General features: G+C 41.6%; 1 protein-coding gene across 2 annotated transcripts in view; it reads right to left on the reverse strand.

Moving 5' to 3' along the window:
• prkcda (protein kinase C, delta a) overlaps window positions 1–14,871 on the reverse strand; it is a 32,394-nt gene extending 17,523 nt beyond the window's left edge. The window contains exons 1-8 of one of the 2 annotated variants that reach the window (XM_084062767.1): window positions 14,724–14,741; window positions 11,060–11,145; window positions 8,763–8,900; window positions 6,209–6,408; window positions 5,969–6,038; window positions 3,931–4,090; window positions 3,049–3,080; window positions 1,924–2,009 (exon numbers count right to left, since the gene is read on the reverse strand). In XM_084062767.1, coding sequence (XP_083918893.1) covers window positions 1,924–2,009; window positions 3,049–3,080; window positions 3,931–4,090; window positions 5,969–6,038; window positions 6,209–6,408; window positions 8,763–8,871 — 657 coding nt within the window. In that variant the 5' untranslated portion in view covers window positions 8,872–8,900; window positions 11,060–11,145; window positions 14,724–14,741. Of the gene's footprint in view, window positions 1–1,923; window positions 2,010–3,048; window positions 3,081–3,930; window positions 4,091–5,968; window positions 6,039–6,208; window positions 6,409–8,762; window positions 8,901–11,059; window positions 11,146–14,723 lie in introns of both variants that reach the window. The other variant, XM_084062766.1, reaches the window with a different exon arrangement.
• Window positions 14,872–15,072: the final 201 nt, after the last annotated feature.

The raw sequence follows: 15,072 nt of genomic DNA on the forward strand, positions 1-15,072 counted from the left end.
GAAAGTTCAGGTTGTACTGTAAGCTACACATAACACATTATACATCGACACATACTGTATTCCACAGATTGCCCACTTTAAAAACGAACTTGTGCATTCTGTGATATTTTACTCATACTACACACAGTATGAACAGATTTGATTTAATCTGGGATTTTATTCCATCTTCCCGACCTGAGTAAGGAAATGTACTTCTCCCTAACCTGCTTCTTATTGGGCAGTTTCAGGTTGCAGCCCTGATATTCACGTTTATAATACAATTTAAATACCCAGAAAGATCATTTGGACAGATTTTTGAATGAACGAAGGAAATGTGTTCTGTTCAACAGCTCCAGTTACCATACTGTACATTCATACATAGATTGTCAGTAAAAAGAAGCATGATGCATGTATAAAATACATGACATCAATAGAATGCAGCAAAAACTATACATCCTCAGTAAAAAATGAACTATAACTACAATATAAATTAGCTGACCTCCCCCGCCAGTGCTTCATGGCCCTTGGGATGAAGGAGTTCTTAAATCTGTCTGTGCTACACTTCTGTGATCGAAACCTATCACTGACTGTGCTCCTCTGTGAGGAAAAGGCTGTGTGCAGTGAGCGGCTGGCATCATCCAGTAAGGATACTGTCTATAGCCACAGTTCTCTTCTCTGCCATTGCCACCACAGAGTCAAACTCAGTTCCTATCACCTTGCCAGCCCGCCCGCCGGAACAATCTGTCCAGTCTGAGTGTGTTCCTCTGTCTAGCGTTGCCTCCCCAGCACAGTGTGTGTGTGTGTGTGTGTGTGTGTGTGTGTGTGTGTGTGTGTGTGTGTGTGTGTGTGTGTGTGTGTGTGTGTGTGTGTGTGTGTGTGTGTGTGTGTGTGTGTGTGTGTGTGTGTGTGTGTACACAAACATGTTCTGTAAGTGTGTGTGCCTGACATATAGGGCATTTCAATGTAAACCATTATCTCAATGGTTTGGTCTTTAACTGTCTTCACTGATGAACATTAATGGTGACTGCTGGCCAGCTGGGGGACTTCCTCTGATTGACCGCTGACCCTGACAGCAGACGGCCTTTCCAATTGGACCAATGGCTCTCAACGACGGGTCCGGGGACCACCAGGGGTCCAAAATTGGACCCTTATAGGTTTGTAACTCTGGGAGAGTACAATGGCTTATCTCTGGGACCTCAATTTACACTGTAAAAATCGTCAGTGTTCATTTTAATCTGAGGGTGTACAAATGGGACCAAATGGACCCATAAGGGTCACATTTTGTACAGTCTCAGAGTTACAGACCCTAGCTGGTCCCCGAACCTGACATTGAGAAACAGTGCATTAGGCCTATGATTCTCAACCTTTCCAGGCAGTGACCCCCCAAAATAATCATATTTGAACTGGGGACCCCCGAAAATAATCATATTTGAACTGGGGACCCCCCAAAATATATTTGAACTGGGAACCCCCAAAATAATCATACTTGAACTGGGGACACCCCAAAATATATTTGAACTGGGGACCCCCAAAATAATCATACTTGAACTGGGGACCCCCCACCCTGACAAGCACTTGGAATTGTAGGAGTTGAGGCATTACATTTAGTTTGACTCGGTTCCACAGATAAACATTGTGAAAAATAGCAGATCTACAAAAAAATGTGGCTTCTTTCTTATATGCAATGTTTGACTAGTTTTTATAGTATAGTTAGTTGATTACTTTTGATGCAGTAGTGGTCTTTTTTCTTTTCTTTCTTTCTTTTTTTTAGGTATTAAAAAGGTCTTAAAAGTCCTTAAATTGTCACTTCACTGTCATCTGAGGGACCCCCCCCCAAAAAAAAATGTGTGGGGGTCTCGACCCACAGGTTGAGAACCATTGCATTAGACGCTGACCCAACATAACATATGCCCGGAAAGAAAGTACTAGTCGTACTGTACGTACCACGGTATCGCGGCTGTTGGCAGCCGTGCCCGTACATCTGCCAATAATTTTGTCGATGCATTTCTTGTGGATGGCCGCGTTGCATTCTGAGGAGCAAAAAGATGAAAGAGGGTTTGTACACTTTGAAGTAGGTGAGCACATGTTGTGCAAGGCCTGAAGTAGTAAAGCAGGACAGCGATGGTTTGAATCTTTTAAAGCGTGGCCACTACCTGGCCACTGCATTTTTCAGCCACTGTATATAAAGTACAGTATAATAATTCTAATCATTCTAATAATTCACTCCACTACTGTAAATACAGCCCACTTGTGGTGCCGTTATAGCAAAGCAAAAATGAAATAAACTTCAGGTGGCATATACTGATGTATTTAGAATATTGCTGAAACTCCCAAGATGGACTAGTGCAAGTTGCTCGATTCAGTATTTAGATATTTGATATTCATTTTATCAGACACACCCCCTTCCTTTACAAACCCATTGTAACTTCAAACTCCATTTTAACCATGATGGATTCATCAAAAACACCCACCCTTAGTTCTGGTGACTCATACTGCCCTCCTAATACGTGAGGTGGCCATGTTTTTTCGATTACTTTTTTAAATTTATTTTATTTTTTTATTGTATTTTATTTTTTTCATTTTCCCAAAACAAATAAATGAAAAAAGTAATTGAAAAAACACGGCGGCCTCACGTATTAGGAGGGCAGTATGAGTCATCAGAACCAAGGACGGGTGTTTTTGATGAATGGTTAAAATGGAGTTTGAAGTTACAATGGGTTTGTATAGGAAGGGGGGGTGTCTGATAAAATGAATATCAAATATCTAAATACTGAATCGAGCAACTTAAAAACTGTCTGGGGTGCTCCCAAAAGCCTGAACAGACGATAAACTTACCAAACTTTTTTTTTAAAGTATAATATCCCTTTAAAAGAGATCACAAAGAGTGCTTCTGGAAACACTAGAGGCAATGTTTATATGATTTTAATTGATCTGGGCCTTATGGAGTGAAAACAGTCCGGTACCCAGGCTGTCTCTGTGTTGTTATTGTCTTGTCTTGTATCTCTGCTTTTTATATGGACCTATTGTGTCTGAAATAACGTTTATTTGTGTACTTAATTGTATACTTACGTTTGCATTTATAGCCTTGCTTGTTGAGTCCCCTGGAAGATAAAGAAACACGAGTGTGAGTGCCTTGATAGCTTTCATTGATCAGTTAATGATTGAATGCCGTCAACAATGAAGACCTGAGACTTGAAAGATCCGCCGATTAATCATTCATCACTGATAATGAGGAACACTGGTACACCAATGATAATTTGTCTATAAGGGATTCTATTCTCTTCAGAACTTCCTCACCACTGAATCCCTCACTTAAGACCTATATATACTTCATCGTACACCAAATACTGTAGCACCAAAAAATAGCTCATCTACATGCTCACAATGTGTCGCATCTGTTTGCCCAAAATAGGGATGCCAGGGTTAATGTTGATTAAGTAGAATATAGCACAAGATCCTCAAAGATCCTCCCTCAACCTCAAGGTTGGGGAACATAAGTATGGACACATTCAAATGTGATGGACACCTGTTGGTAGTCAACAACACTAGAGTTATGGTAATAATAATAATAATAATAATAATAATAATAATAATAATAATAATAATAATAATAATACATTTTATTTGTATTGCACTTTACATTTGAAACAAACCTCAAAGTTCTACAGTACATAACAAAACAAGATAAAGAAAACCATTTGCAAGATAATCAAAAAGTCTAAACAGGTTTAAAACATGTTTAAAAACAAGTTCGAAAAGGAGAGGCAGGGTTATTAAACCGGCTTAAAAGGCTAACCAAATGCTTTGTTTAAATGGTAGGTTTTTAGAGCTCTCTTAAATGCCTATGTAAAATAGGGAAACTCACAGACTGTTTTAGTCTACGTGATTATTGGTTTACAATTCCCCCATTAGCTGCTGTTTGTGTGGAGGTGCAAAGTAGACCGTACTGACCAGACAAACTCCCTGCACACGGAGCAGAACGTGGGCTGTCTGAAGAACGTGGCGATGAACTCATGGTTCTTTATGAAGTGGATCTTGGCCTGTTTGATGGCCCCTCGCCTGCGGTTTATGGTGGGCGCCTCTTCCTCCTTCGTCGCAACCTGCTTGCTCTCTGTCAAAACACACAGAGAGGAGAGAGGAGTCAGTCACCCTGTAACTGTAGTGACAAAACAATAGTTATTTTAGTATAACTTTAACCCATTCAGACCTGGAACGCATCTGTGTCATTTTTTGATTTGAGCTAAAAAAGCATTGTTTTACACTTTGGCTATTCAAAAATAGCAGATCTACAAGCTCATAGCGCGGCACCGAGTGCCGCGCTATGAGCTTGTAGATCTGCTATTTTAGAAAAATCGAGAAAATGTGTACAAATTAATATTTTTATATTCTTTTAAAGCGAACATTTTAACTAAAATCTTTGCTTCTGGGGGTCCCTGGAACAAAATATTTTGAGATGGGGGTCGACAGCCAAAAACATATCATTTCGGGGGTCCTTTAACATGAAAACGTTTGAGAACCACTGATATAGAAACATACGTTTTTCAGAAAACTGTTTGGATTTAGAAGACATTAGTAAGAATGGGCCCATAACACCATAGCCACAATATTGATGCAGAATGTGACGCAAATTAAACTGCTCATGTGAATGGCCTTTAGTGATTGTGAGTGATTTATTAATTCATTCAGGAGGACACATGGATTAAAGAAAAATACAGTCTCACGACTTAAAATGTTTGTATGGCCAACAAGTTCTAATATGTGATTTGTGAAACAGTGTGAAAGCCCCCCCCCCCCCATACCAGCGCTGTTTCCTAAACAATTAACAGAATAATATGTAAAGTTATGATGTTTTAGTAATATTGTTCCTGCTGTTCTACATACTGCCAACCAGGTGAAGAAATAATATTGAGGCTTTAACCTTTGCTTTTATGAAATATCTAAGACCATTAGGGTTTTATGGAAGATGCCTCTGAACAAAATTTGCTAGTTTGACCAATTTAAATGCTATAATCTTAAAATAATACTTGGAAGTAGCCTGTTTACAAGCTCTCAATGCTTCCATAGAATACATGCTAACTTCTATGGAATCCAAATGACTGAAATCAATTAGAACTTTAATCCTTCACAGTGGGTCATAGTGATAAAACTAAACAATGACAATCAGACATGGACAGCAAAGAGTAGAAGATAAGAGTTTTTGACATGACATTTAGTGAGTGCTAAAGATAGACGTAGAGAACTAGCTTGGCTCAAGACCATAGACTCTGCCCACTCACTGAGTAGACTGCTTCTATCTGGTCTGGCATTGTGTTTTGAACCTGCAGTTTATCCCATGCAAAAAGAGGGATTTTCCAATGAGCGCCAGGGGTGGGGGCGGGTCTAAAAACGATTAGCCAATCGGCGCGACGGACCGTTGTCATGCTGTTTTCAAACTGTGCACACTACAGGAGCTGACAGCTGAGACCGATGAGGAGTAATATAAATGTTGAATTATCGTTCTTTTCAGCACTGAATCATTCAGTAGTTCACTAAAAGGTTTCAGTCAAATGATTCGTTCACCAGTTCGTTCAGTGCTTGGCAGGAGGTCTGCCTCCATTGCGTTATCACACACTGAACTGAAAGACAGACAGGCCCCTGACTGGATCAATAAACGCAACACTTTCACCCGAACGTCCCTTCAGGCCAAGGGGTTTTTAAACACCACACACTTCACACACCACCCAAACATATGTCTGTACTCTCTTGACTTCCTGTGCAGTGCAAAGCAGAGGAGAACAAAGCAGGAAGGCAGTTGCAGAAATGTGTCTTTAAACACTTTCAACCTGGCTTCCCTATTTTAGATATGCCATTACGGGCGGACATTAAAAAGAAGTCAAACAAAACACACAAGTGTCCCATCGTGACGAGTCGTGAGCTAGTAGATTGGCTATTTTCACTATTTGTCTTGCGATGAAGTATGTATGGCTTAAATGGCTACATTGCTTATCACCTGGATCAGCTGCTCCCTCCAGGAAGTATTGTACTGCCATCATCACCTTGCCAGATGGCTGGAGATCAACCTGAGAAAACACACACACACACACACACACACACACACACACACACACACACACACACACACACACACACACACACACACACACATTACACACACACACAAAGTATGTTGTACACATGCAAAGTATTACTCATCACAGAGACACTCCTAGAGAGCTCTGATGTTGCGTACCCAGAATTCAGCACGTCCGTTGGCCTTCTTGCACCGTTCGGCCAGAACCGACACCCCGACCGTGACCTCGGCCAGAGGCTCCTCGGCGGTCTTCATCAGCAGCACCTGCAGCACCCGGCCCTCGTAGATGTGGGCGTCAAAACTGGCCTTCCAGGCTGGGAACATAGTGGGCTTCCTCTGCACCAGGGTCTTACCTCGCTCTGGAGAGGAGGTAGAAGAGAGAAGTGGAGAGGTGGAGAGATGGAGAGATGGAGAGATGGAGAGCGAAGGGGAGATGGAGAGATGGAGAGCGAAGGGGAGATGGAGAGATGGCGAGATGGAGAGATGGAGAGATGGAGAGAGAAGGGGAGATGGAGAGATGGCGAGAGAGGGAGAGAGAGAGACAGACAGATAGACAGAATGGAATGTAAGCTTTCAAATGACGTGCCGTACATTGAAGTCTTAAAGTGGCACTATGTAAAAAAGAATTTAATGAATAAAATGTCAATTTTCTCCAATCTGTATGGTAGAGTATGCTAATACAATATAACCCTCGTTCCTATCGAAGTCCGTTTGTCCAAAAACCAAAACAACAAACACCACAATGAAATATAAAAAAAGAACAGGGGTGATTTCGGTTAGTAAAAACGGCTTGATGTGCTGAGGTGAGCGGTGAGGCGCTTATCACCGCGGCTCAGTGACGTTATGTTGTAGTTTTCCAACCACCGCGGTGAGAGGGTGACCACCTAAAAGTGGAGTATGCGTCCCGCTTAAACCAGACAGCTGTGCTACTAACGCATGACATAACTGACACTGTAACATCCTCAATGTTCATTACATTTTTACACTAAGAGACTGTCCACATTTCCTTTAACCTTTAATCTCTTAACATCAACCTTCCCACGGTTAGAGAAAGAGAAAACAACCATTCTGCTGACTATCCTGCTCACCCTCAACCCCGGCACCTGGACTAGATAAGCGCACTTGCCTACACTCATAACATAGGACAGCGGCCCACCCATCTGACCACTTAACACGGCAGCTGAAGGTTTTAAAAACTAAATAATACCATGACATTTCTTTTTTTTTACTTTTCAGGATTCAAATTCAAAAATACCAAAAGTAGCAGATCGACAAGCTCAAAACGCGTCGCTTGGCCGGGACAGATGGCGTAGCGGTCCGGGCACCTAGGCTCAATGTAGCTTGACAGCGTGTCGCGGGTTCGAGTCCCGATCCCAACGGCCTTTGCTGCGTGTCACTCCCCATCTCTCTCTCTCCCGTTTCCTGTCAAATTACTGTACTATCAATAAAGGCATAAAAAGCCCAAAAAGAGATAATTTAAAAAAAAAAACGTGTGGCACCGCATTTCGAGCTTGCAGATCTGCTACTTTCAATGCTTTTGTGTGACACTGTAGTATGATCACGTAGGGCGTTAATTTATGAAAAAAAAAAAAGTTATAATATGGAGGTTTCTAACAAAAAAGGTTATAAGAGGTTTCTGCCCAACAGATATATAAGTATATATTATATTATCAGTGGTTTTCAACCTTTTTCATGCCAAGGACCCCTAAATTGATATACATTTGGCCGCGGACCCCCATCTGAAAACGTTTTTCGCTTTTTTTTCAGAAGCAAAGATTTGAGTAAAAAACATTCGCTTTAAAAAATGTATATATTAAGATTTGCACACATTTTCAAGATTTTTAAAAAATAGCAGATCTACAAGCTCATAGCGCAGCACGCGGTGCCACGCTATGAGCTTGTAGATCTGCTAGATCTGCTATTTTGAATAGCCAAAGCTAAGTGGTTAAAATGATTGTGACGCTATGTTGACTCATTTCGCTGGGGGCCCCCTGGTACCCCGCCAAGGACCACTGGTGGTCCCCGGACCACTGGTTGAGAACCAATGATATTATCATTCAAATCTTGCAATAACCTCACAGCCCACAGGTTGGGGATCGTGACCTCCTGTAGCAAACCCTTCAGGCATTTTACAGAACATCCACTAAAAATCAGCTGTTGCCATGTCCTCTTGGTCAGCACAGATCCTTGCTGACATTCACCTGGGGTTTTTATTAGAGCTGTCAAATGATTTTTTAACCCATTCAGACCTGAGGCCGACTCTACAAATGTCTTCTACATCCCCCAAAAAATCTGAAAAAAAAGGTATGTTTCTATATCAGTGGTGCTCAAACTTTTCATGTCAAGGACCCCCGAAATGATATGTTTTTGGTCGCTGACCCCCATCTCAAAATATTTTGTTCCAGGGACCCGCAGAAGCAAAGATTTGAGTTAAAAATGTTTGCTTTAAAAGAATATAAAAATATTAATTTGTACACATTTTCTCGATTTTTCAAAAATAGCAGATCTACAAGCTCATAGCGCGGCACTCGGTGCCGCGCTATGAGCTTGTATATCTGCTATTTTTAAATAGCCAAAGTGTAAAATAATGCTTTTTAGCTCAAATCAAAAAATGACCAAAAAAAATGGTTAAGAAAGAAACGTGTCTCTTGTGGCCACTCCGGGGCTCTGTAGTATATCATAAATGAATAGAAGAAATGATGCTGTTTCTCACCTGTAGTCAGAGCCTCCTTCATCTTGATGGCACAGAAGGGGGGGTCGGCCGAGAAGGGCAGGACGCCGAGGTCATAGGAGTTAAAGGCGATCCTCAAGAAAGGCGCCATGGCGACGAGCGATGAGTCCCCCGTTTCACCTGTTCAAAAACATTGACCCAACAGACGGTTATCCAGGGAAAGGTCTGCATGACATACAAACATGTCATGTTACACAAACAGCCTGCTGCTTATACACATAGAAAACCACGATTCAGACCCGTAAGGGTCCACATGGTTCCATTTGTACACTCTCAGAGTTATGGGGGTCCTTCAAATTAAAAGGTTTGAGAACCAGTGACCACTGAGTATAGCTACTGTACATCACCATATCAGTTATTATACCTGCATGACGGGTATACAGACACACTTGTATACACAAATATGATCAGCCACGCTAACCAATGTTTAGGCAGAAGGATAAGTAGCATAGTTGTACATATGTATTCACTACATTGATTCAGAGAGTTCAGAAAACAAAAGGAGAGCTTACAGCAATGATAAGATTAGAAACCCGTTATTTGACTTTTTTGACGTCATCCATATTGGCAATTATGCAGACGATACGTCCGTATTGCGAATCTTTTCAAAAATAGCAGATCTACAAACTCACAACGTTGTTGTGAGGCATTGTGAGCTTGTAGCTCTGCTACTTTAAAAAAGATTGAAAAATGTTTACTCAAATCCAAGTTTTTCTAATTGATTAGAATTTTTTTTTGTTTTTTTAAACAGAATATCTGTCAAAAACATGTGTAATCGTGGCCTAGGCATCGGCACCGAAATTCTGTCATCGGTCGGGCTCTAAATATTAAGATATTGCTCCTGCAATAATTGACCTTCATCAGATAATGACTTGCATTATTCCAGACATTCTGACAATCGCAGACACAAACAAAAAATACAGTCATGTGTTCTCTGAGACAGGAACATGAAGAGATGATTACAGCAGTACCACAGGGGAAATATGGTTACTGTTACTTAACTTCAGTAAAATCCCCAACTGGGAAAAGATCCGACACATGATTTAAGAGAAAACACATACAGTAAGCCTATGTCTGCATTTTCTCCTTGGTTCTCTTTTCTCAAAAATAATACAATAATACACCCATATAATCAGTCCAGGGGGACAGGGTAATATTTGCCACCTAGTCTGTAGTCAGAGCATAGCGCCATTGTTCCTTGCACTACTTGCTATTTGTTTTGTTTTTGTAATGTTCCTGAAGATGGAACCTTAGTTCAACCTAGTTTTACACTGTTTGTGTGTTGTTCCGAATAAGAAAATCAATTTGAAATGTGTTTCTTCAAAATGAATGTACAGTGGCTGCACTAACATGTCCTTACAGTTGTACTTTGTAATGTCACCTTGAATAATTAAGTGAACACGTTATCATGCAGACACACCCACCTATAAGAGTCACACAGTTTGATCACTGGCGCAACGCCACCTTACTCATAACAGCCACTTTTTGTAATTTCCCAGACTGAGCAGCGTGACACAGCAATGCATGTGTGTGTGCGTGTGTGTGCGTGTGTATGTGTGTGAGAGAGAGAGGAAGAGAGAGAGAGAGGTCAAGTACAGTACAATACTGGGGTGAAATTTCAATGATTTTAATTCCAATTATATTATCAGTCTGTGTGTGTGTGTGTGTGGGTGTGTATGTGTGTGTGTGTGTGTGTGTGTGTGTGTGTGTGTGTGTGTGTGTGTGTGTGTGTGTGTGTGTGTGTGTGTGTGTGTGTGTGTGTGTGTGTGTGTGTGTGTGTGTGTGTGAGTGTGTGTGTGTGTGTGTGTGTGTGTGTGTGTGTGTGTGTGTGTGTGTGTGTGTGCGCGACGTGCATGTACAATACAAGTGTCCCTGAGTCTGTGTCTGCATGCCCATGCATGAATACATGTGTGCTTGTGTATATACTGGTTCAAAAGAGTTGTAACTGGTTTACCCTGCAGCTAATAGTTTGTCTGTTGCATAAGACAGTGTACCTTCCTGAATCTTTTTCGACTAAAATACGTGTCCCATTTTCAACGTTAACCACACTGGTGTAGCCTATGCCACAAGATTGGCTAACAAAAAATGTGTTTTTAAAGCTTGAAACTATTTTTTACAAACACTGTGCTGAAGTATCCAGCTACAATGTTGTGCTTGTTGTAGCATATACTTTTAAGCCTTATTTTCACACATAGGCTTGCCTGTCATTTGTTATTCTACACAGTGTGTGGTTTCTATGTGGTTGCAGCTGCCACAGTTGAGGTATTTCTATGAATTACTGAGCCCGAGCGAGCCTCAACATGTCCCTAATCCAACAAGAGCCGCACAGCATGCCTGCATGGCATTCACAATCGCACAACACTACCTGCTGCTGTACCGATGCCAAGACCAGAAAACAAGGAAACAGTGTGAAGGAAATTCATTAGAAAAAGAAGCTGAACTAGTCTGCAATCTCTGCATCGACTTCTACTTCTTTAATGTCACATTACTGGTTTACAGGTGTAAAGAAGTGCGTGAACACATTTTTCGTACAAGCTCCTATCATTTGCTGTTTCGAGGAAAGGGAAGAGCAAGGAAAACCGGTCAGATGTGTCCAATTATCTTGATATGAGTAGAGTAAATATTTTCAGAATAAAAAGTAAGCAGAGTCAAAAGTATTCAGAGATATACCTCAAGCTCGGAGAGTAAAAAGTATATCACGGATATCACTGTAGCCAGGCTGGGTGAGCATAAAGATAAAACCACATAGTTTGACACAAATGGCAATAGGTGATGCCCAGACTGTGCAACTATTGCATTATTGGCTCAATGCGTGTGTGTGTGTGTGTGTGTGTGTGTGTGTGTGTGTGTGTGTGTGTGTGTGTGTGTGTGTGTGTGTGTGTGTGTGTGTGTGTGTGTGTGTGTGTGTGTGCGTGCGCGTGCGCGTGCACGCGCGTGCATGCGTGTGTGTGTGTGTGTGTGCTGTCATGTGAATGTTTTGGCCGTTAATCAATAGAAAGCTGAATGTGTGATTATTGGGGACAGGGCTGATTGATTGTCCAGCAGCATACTGTACATACAGTACCGTGCAGCTTTGTCCTGTCTGTCAAATTCAGTCGTTTTACCATTGCACACGTTTACCCACTGATTTACTACACATTTTATCTGCATAATAAACAACCCACAGAGACAGGAGACGCATGCATGTGGCAATGAGTAGCCAGCTTCCACAAGACAACATTTCTCTCACTGTAAAGCTGTTATGTGACATTAAAGGAGATTCTGATTCTGAGGTGTTTCTGAGACTATAAATGTTGTATAACATTACAATAATTGGAGCATATACTGTACGTCATAAAAAATACACTGTGTCCTTCTTGGGGCACATTCTGCCTGTATTGCCTGGAGCTTTTGTTTCTTACGACAAATAAGTGAACTGAGAAAAGGCAATTGAGTAATAAAAGGAGAAGGAAGTGAGAAAGATTGAGAGAGAGAGAGAAACATTAATAGTCTATACTGTAACCGATATCATCATGCTAAGCATTAATAAGCCTGATTTACTTGTTACTTGGCTGCAAGCCATGTCGCACACCGAAAGTAGGAGCTCCACAAGCTCACAACCAGGAATAAATCACCCTTCCTTCTCTCTAATGGCCATTTCAACCCCACTATACTGAGACTGAGATGCTGCTCCGTGTGAGTGGGCCCCTTCTTCTTAACATCTGACAGTCTGACAGATGTACTGACAGTCAGCTAGAACCAGGCAAAGGTACAAGAGGACATCAGCCCAAACTCTCTCTCTCTCTCACACACACACTCACACACACACACACACACACACACACACACACACACACACACACACACACACACACACACACACACACACACACACACACACATACAAGCTATAGGTAGTGAAAGTGCAGCTGGCGGATATCACTGTATACCCAGGCGGGGTGAGCACATAGATAAAACCACATAGTTTTGACACAAAGGGCAATAGGTGATGCCCAGACTGTGCAACTATTGCATTGGCTCAAAACCGGTGTGTGTGTGTGTGTGTGTGTGTGTGTGTGTGTGTGTGTGTGTGTGTGTGTGTGTGTGTGTGTGTGTGTGTGTGTGTGTGTGTGTGTGTGTGTGTGTGTGTGTGTGTGTGTGTGTGTGTGTGTGCATAGAATCTGAATAATCTTGATAAGTCAGGTCAGTGCATTCATTGTGTTTCTTTCTTCTCACTCTGCTGCTGCTGCATGCCTTTGTAGGAAGTGGTTGAATTTCAGTTTGTTCCGACGACTTTGCCATTAAATCGACTGCCCAAGGAATGCAAGCATGTCTTCTTTGATCATACGTGAATAATGCATGTTATATCGGTATATATAGGTTCTTGTTTGTGTGATAAAAGAGTTCAGTTTGTTTTCTTTTGACTCGACCGTGAACGAACTGTAGTGTGACTGTCCTTTCTTGCGGTTCTCAGACCTGCCTACATTCCTCAACCGGGACGGCTTACGGCTGCAGCTCGCATGCACTACTACTAGTACTAACTAGGCTAGCCTAGTTCACACGGCGGTCGTCTGTCACGACCGTCATGGATGAACGTCAACCTGGTGTTTGCACTTTCTCCACTTACGGCCCGTACATCTACATACACGTTCAGATTTCAAATATAAAGAGCTTACCCCATAGCCACGGATGTTACAATTACGTTCGAACGCTCAGAAGTACCCATATCTTCCGTATTGTTCAATAAAAAGTATTTTAATTGGATCGGTGGCCATTTTCTTCGTTTTTTCGCCATTATGTTTTCAACTATGCGACCCTATCGGTTAGGAGTTATATTGCACTCTGATACTCATGAGAAAATGTCCATCGATCGGATTAAAATGCTTTTTATTGAACAATACGGAATACACGGGTACTTCTGATGGCCCGAGCATAATTGTAACATCCGTGGCCATGGGGTAAGCACTTTATATTTGAAATCTGAACGTTGATGTAGATTTACGGGTCGTCAATGGAGAAAGTGCAAACACCAGATTGAAGTTCATCCATGACTGTCATGATATGACAGTCATGTTTCAGGGCTACGGTTGCAGCTGACATGCACTGCCAGAATGATCAGCAGAGAAATACAACAACATGAAATCAATAAACAATGTCCACGTTAAATATATATATACCCATAATTACCACAACGTAACGACACGTTGGTTTTTTACCGATCTTTAAAACAACTATCATTGTTTACAAAGACGGAACTGTTATGTTTTATAAAGGCGCGATAACATCCCACTGAGCATTTTTTGGTCTATTAGACGTCTAAAATACGTCTAAGGGGTAGGCTAAAACAGGGTTATAATTGGTCTACTGGTGAAAGTTTTTTAGCGGTCTAGGCTTAGCCTAGACGTTGATTAGCTGTTTTTTAAACGTCTATTTATAGACCGTCTATATTATAGACGTTGAAATGACGTCTATAATATAGACGGTCTATAAATAGACGTTTAAAAAACAGCTAATCAACGTCTAGGCTAAGCCTAGACCGCTAAAAAACTTTCACCAGTAGACCAATTATAACCCTGTTTTAGACGGACGTCTAATAGACGACTATTGCTCAGTGGGATAGCAAAACTCCACGAAGCAGTTTCTTGACCACAACTACATTTTAACATTGTTTAGCCTTGGATCAAGACTATCAGAGGTATTTCATCGATTTTGACATTTTTGATACTAACTCAGACTCGATCAAATACATCTATGATAGTCTTGACCCAAGGCTAAACCTTGTTCATAATAATTCTAATAATTCTTTGCGTCAGACTGAACATCTTTCAGACAGTTCTATATCCTCCCCGTGCATGTATGGATGAAGATCATTTTTTACTACTCTTTTAGACAACTTTGTGCAAACATCTACAACATATGGAACGACGTGAAACAAAGTCAACAACACATATTTAGAATAGCGACTGATCTCACCTCTGTGTCCGTATGGTCTTTCAACTTATGCTGAATGATGAACAACGTTCTCTTCTTCTTTCTCTTCTTCCTACTCTCTCGCTTTTTCGTTCTGTGATCTGATTCCGTCGATTGAGGAAGTGGCGCGCGCCTCGCAGGCTTCTAGGCAGACTGTGACGTTCACCAGGTACACACGCACGCGCGCGTGCACACTGCGTGTGTGTGTATTTGTGTCAAGGGTATGTGCACGCGCATGTACACACACACACACACACACACACGCACACGCACACGCACACACACACACACACACACACACACACACACACACACACACACACACACACACACACACACACAC

This window comes from Gymnoscopelus microlampas (genome assembly GCF_963454915.1).
Source record: "Gymnoscopelus microlampas genome assembly, chromosome: 7".
In the NCBI taxonomy this organism is placed as follows: Eukaryota; Metazoa; Chordata; class Actinopteri; order Myctophiformes; family Myctophidae; genus Gymnoscopelus; species Gymnoscopelus microlampas.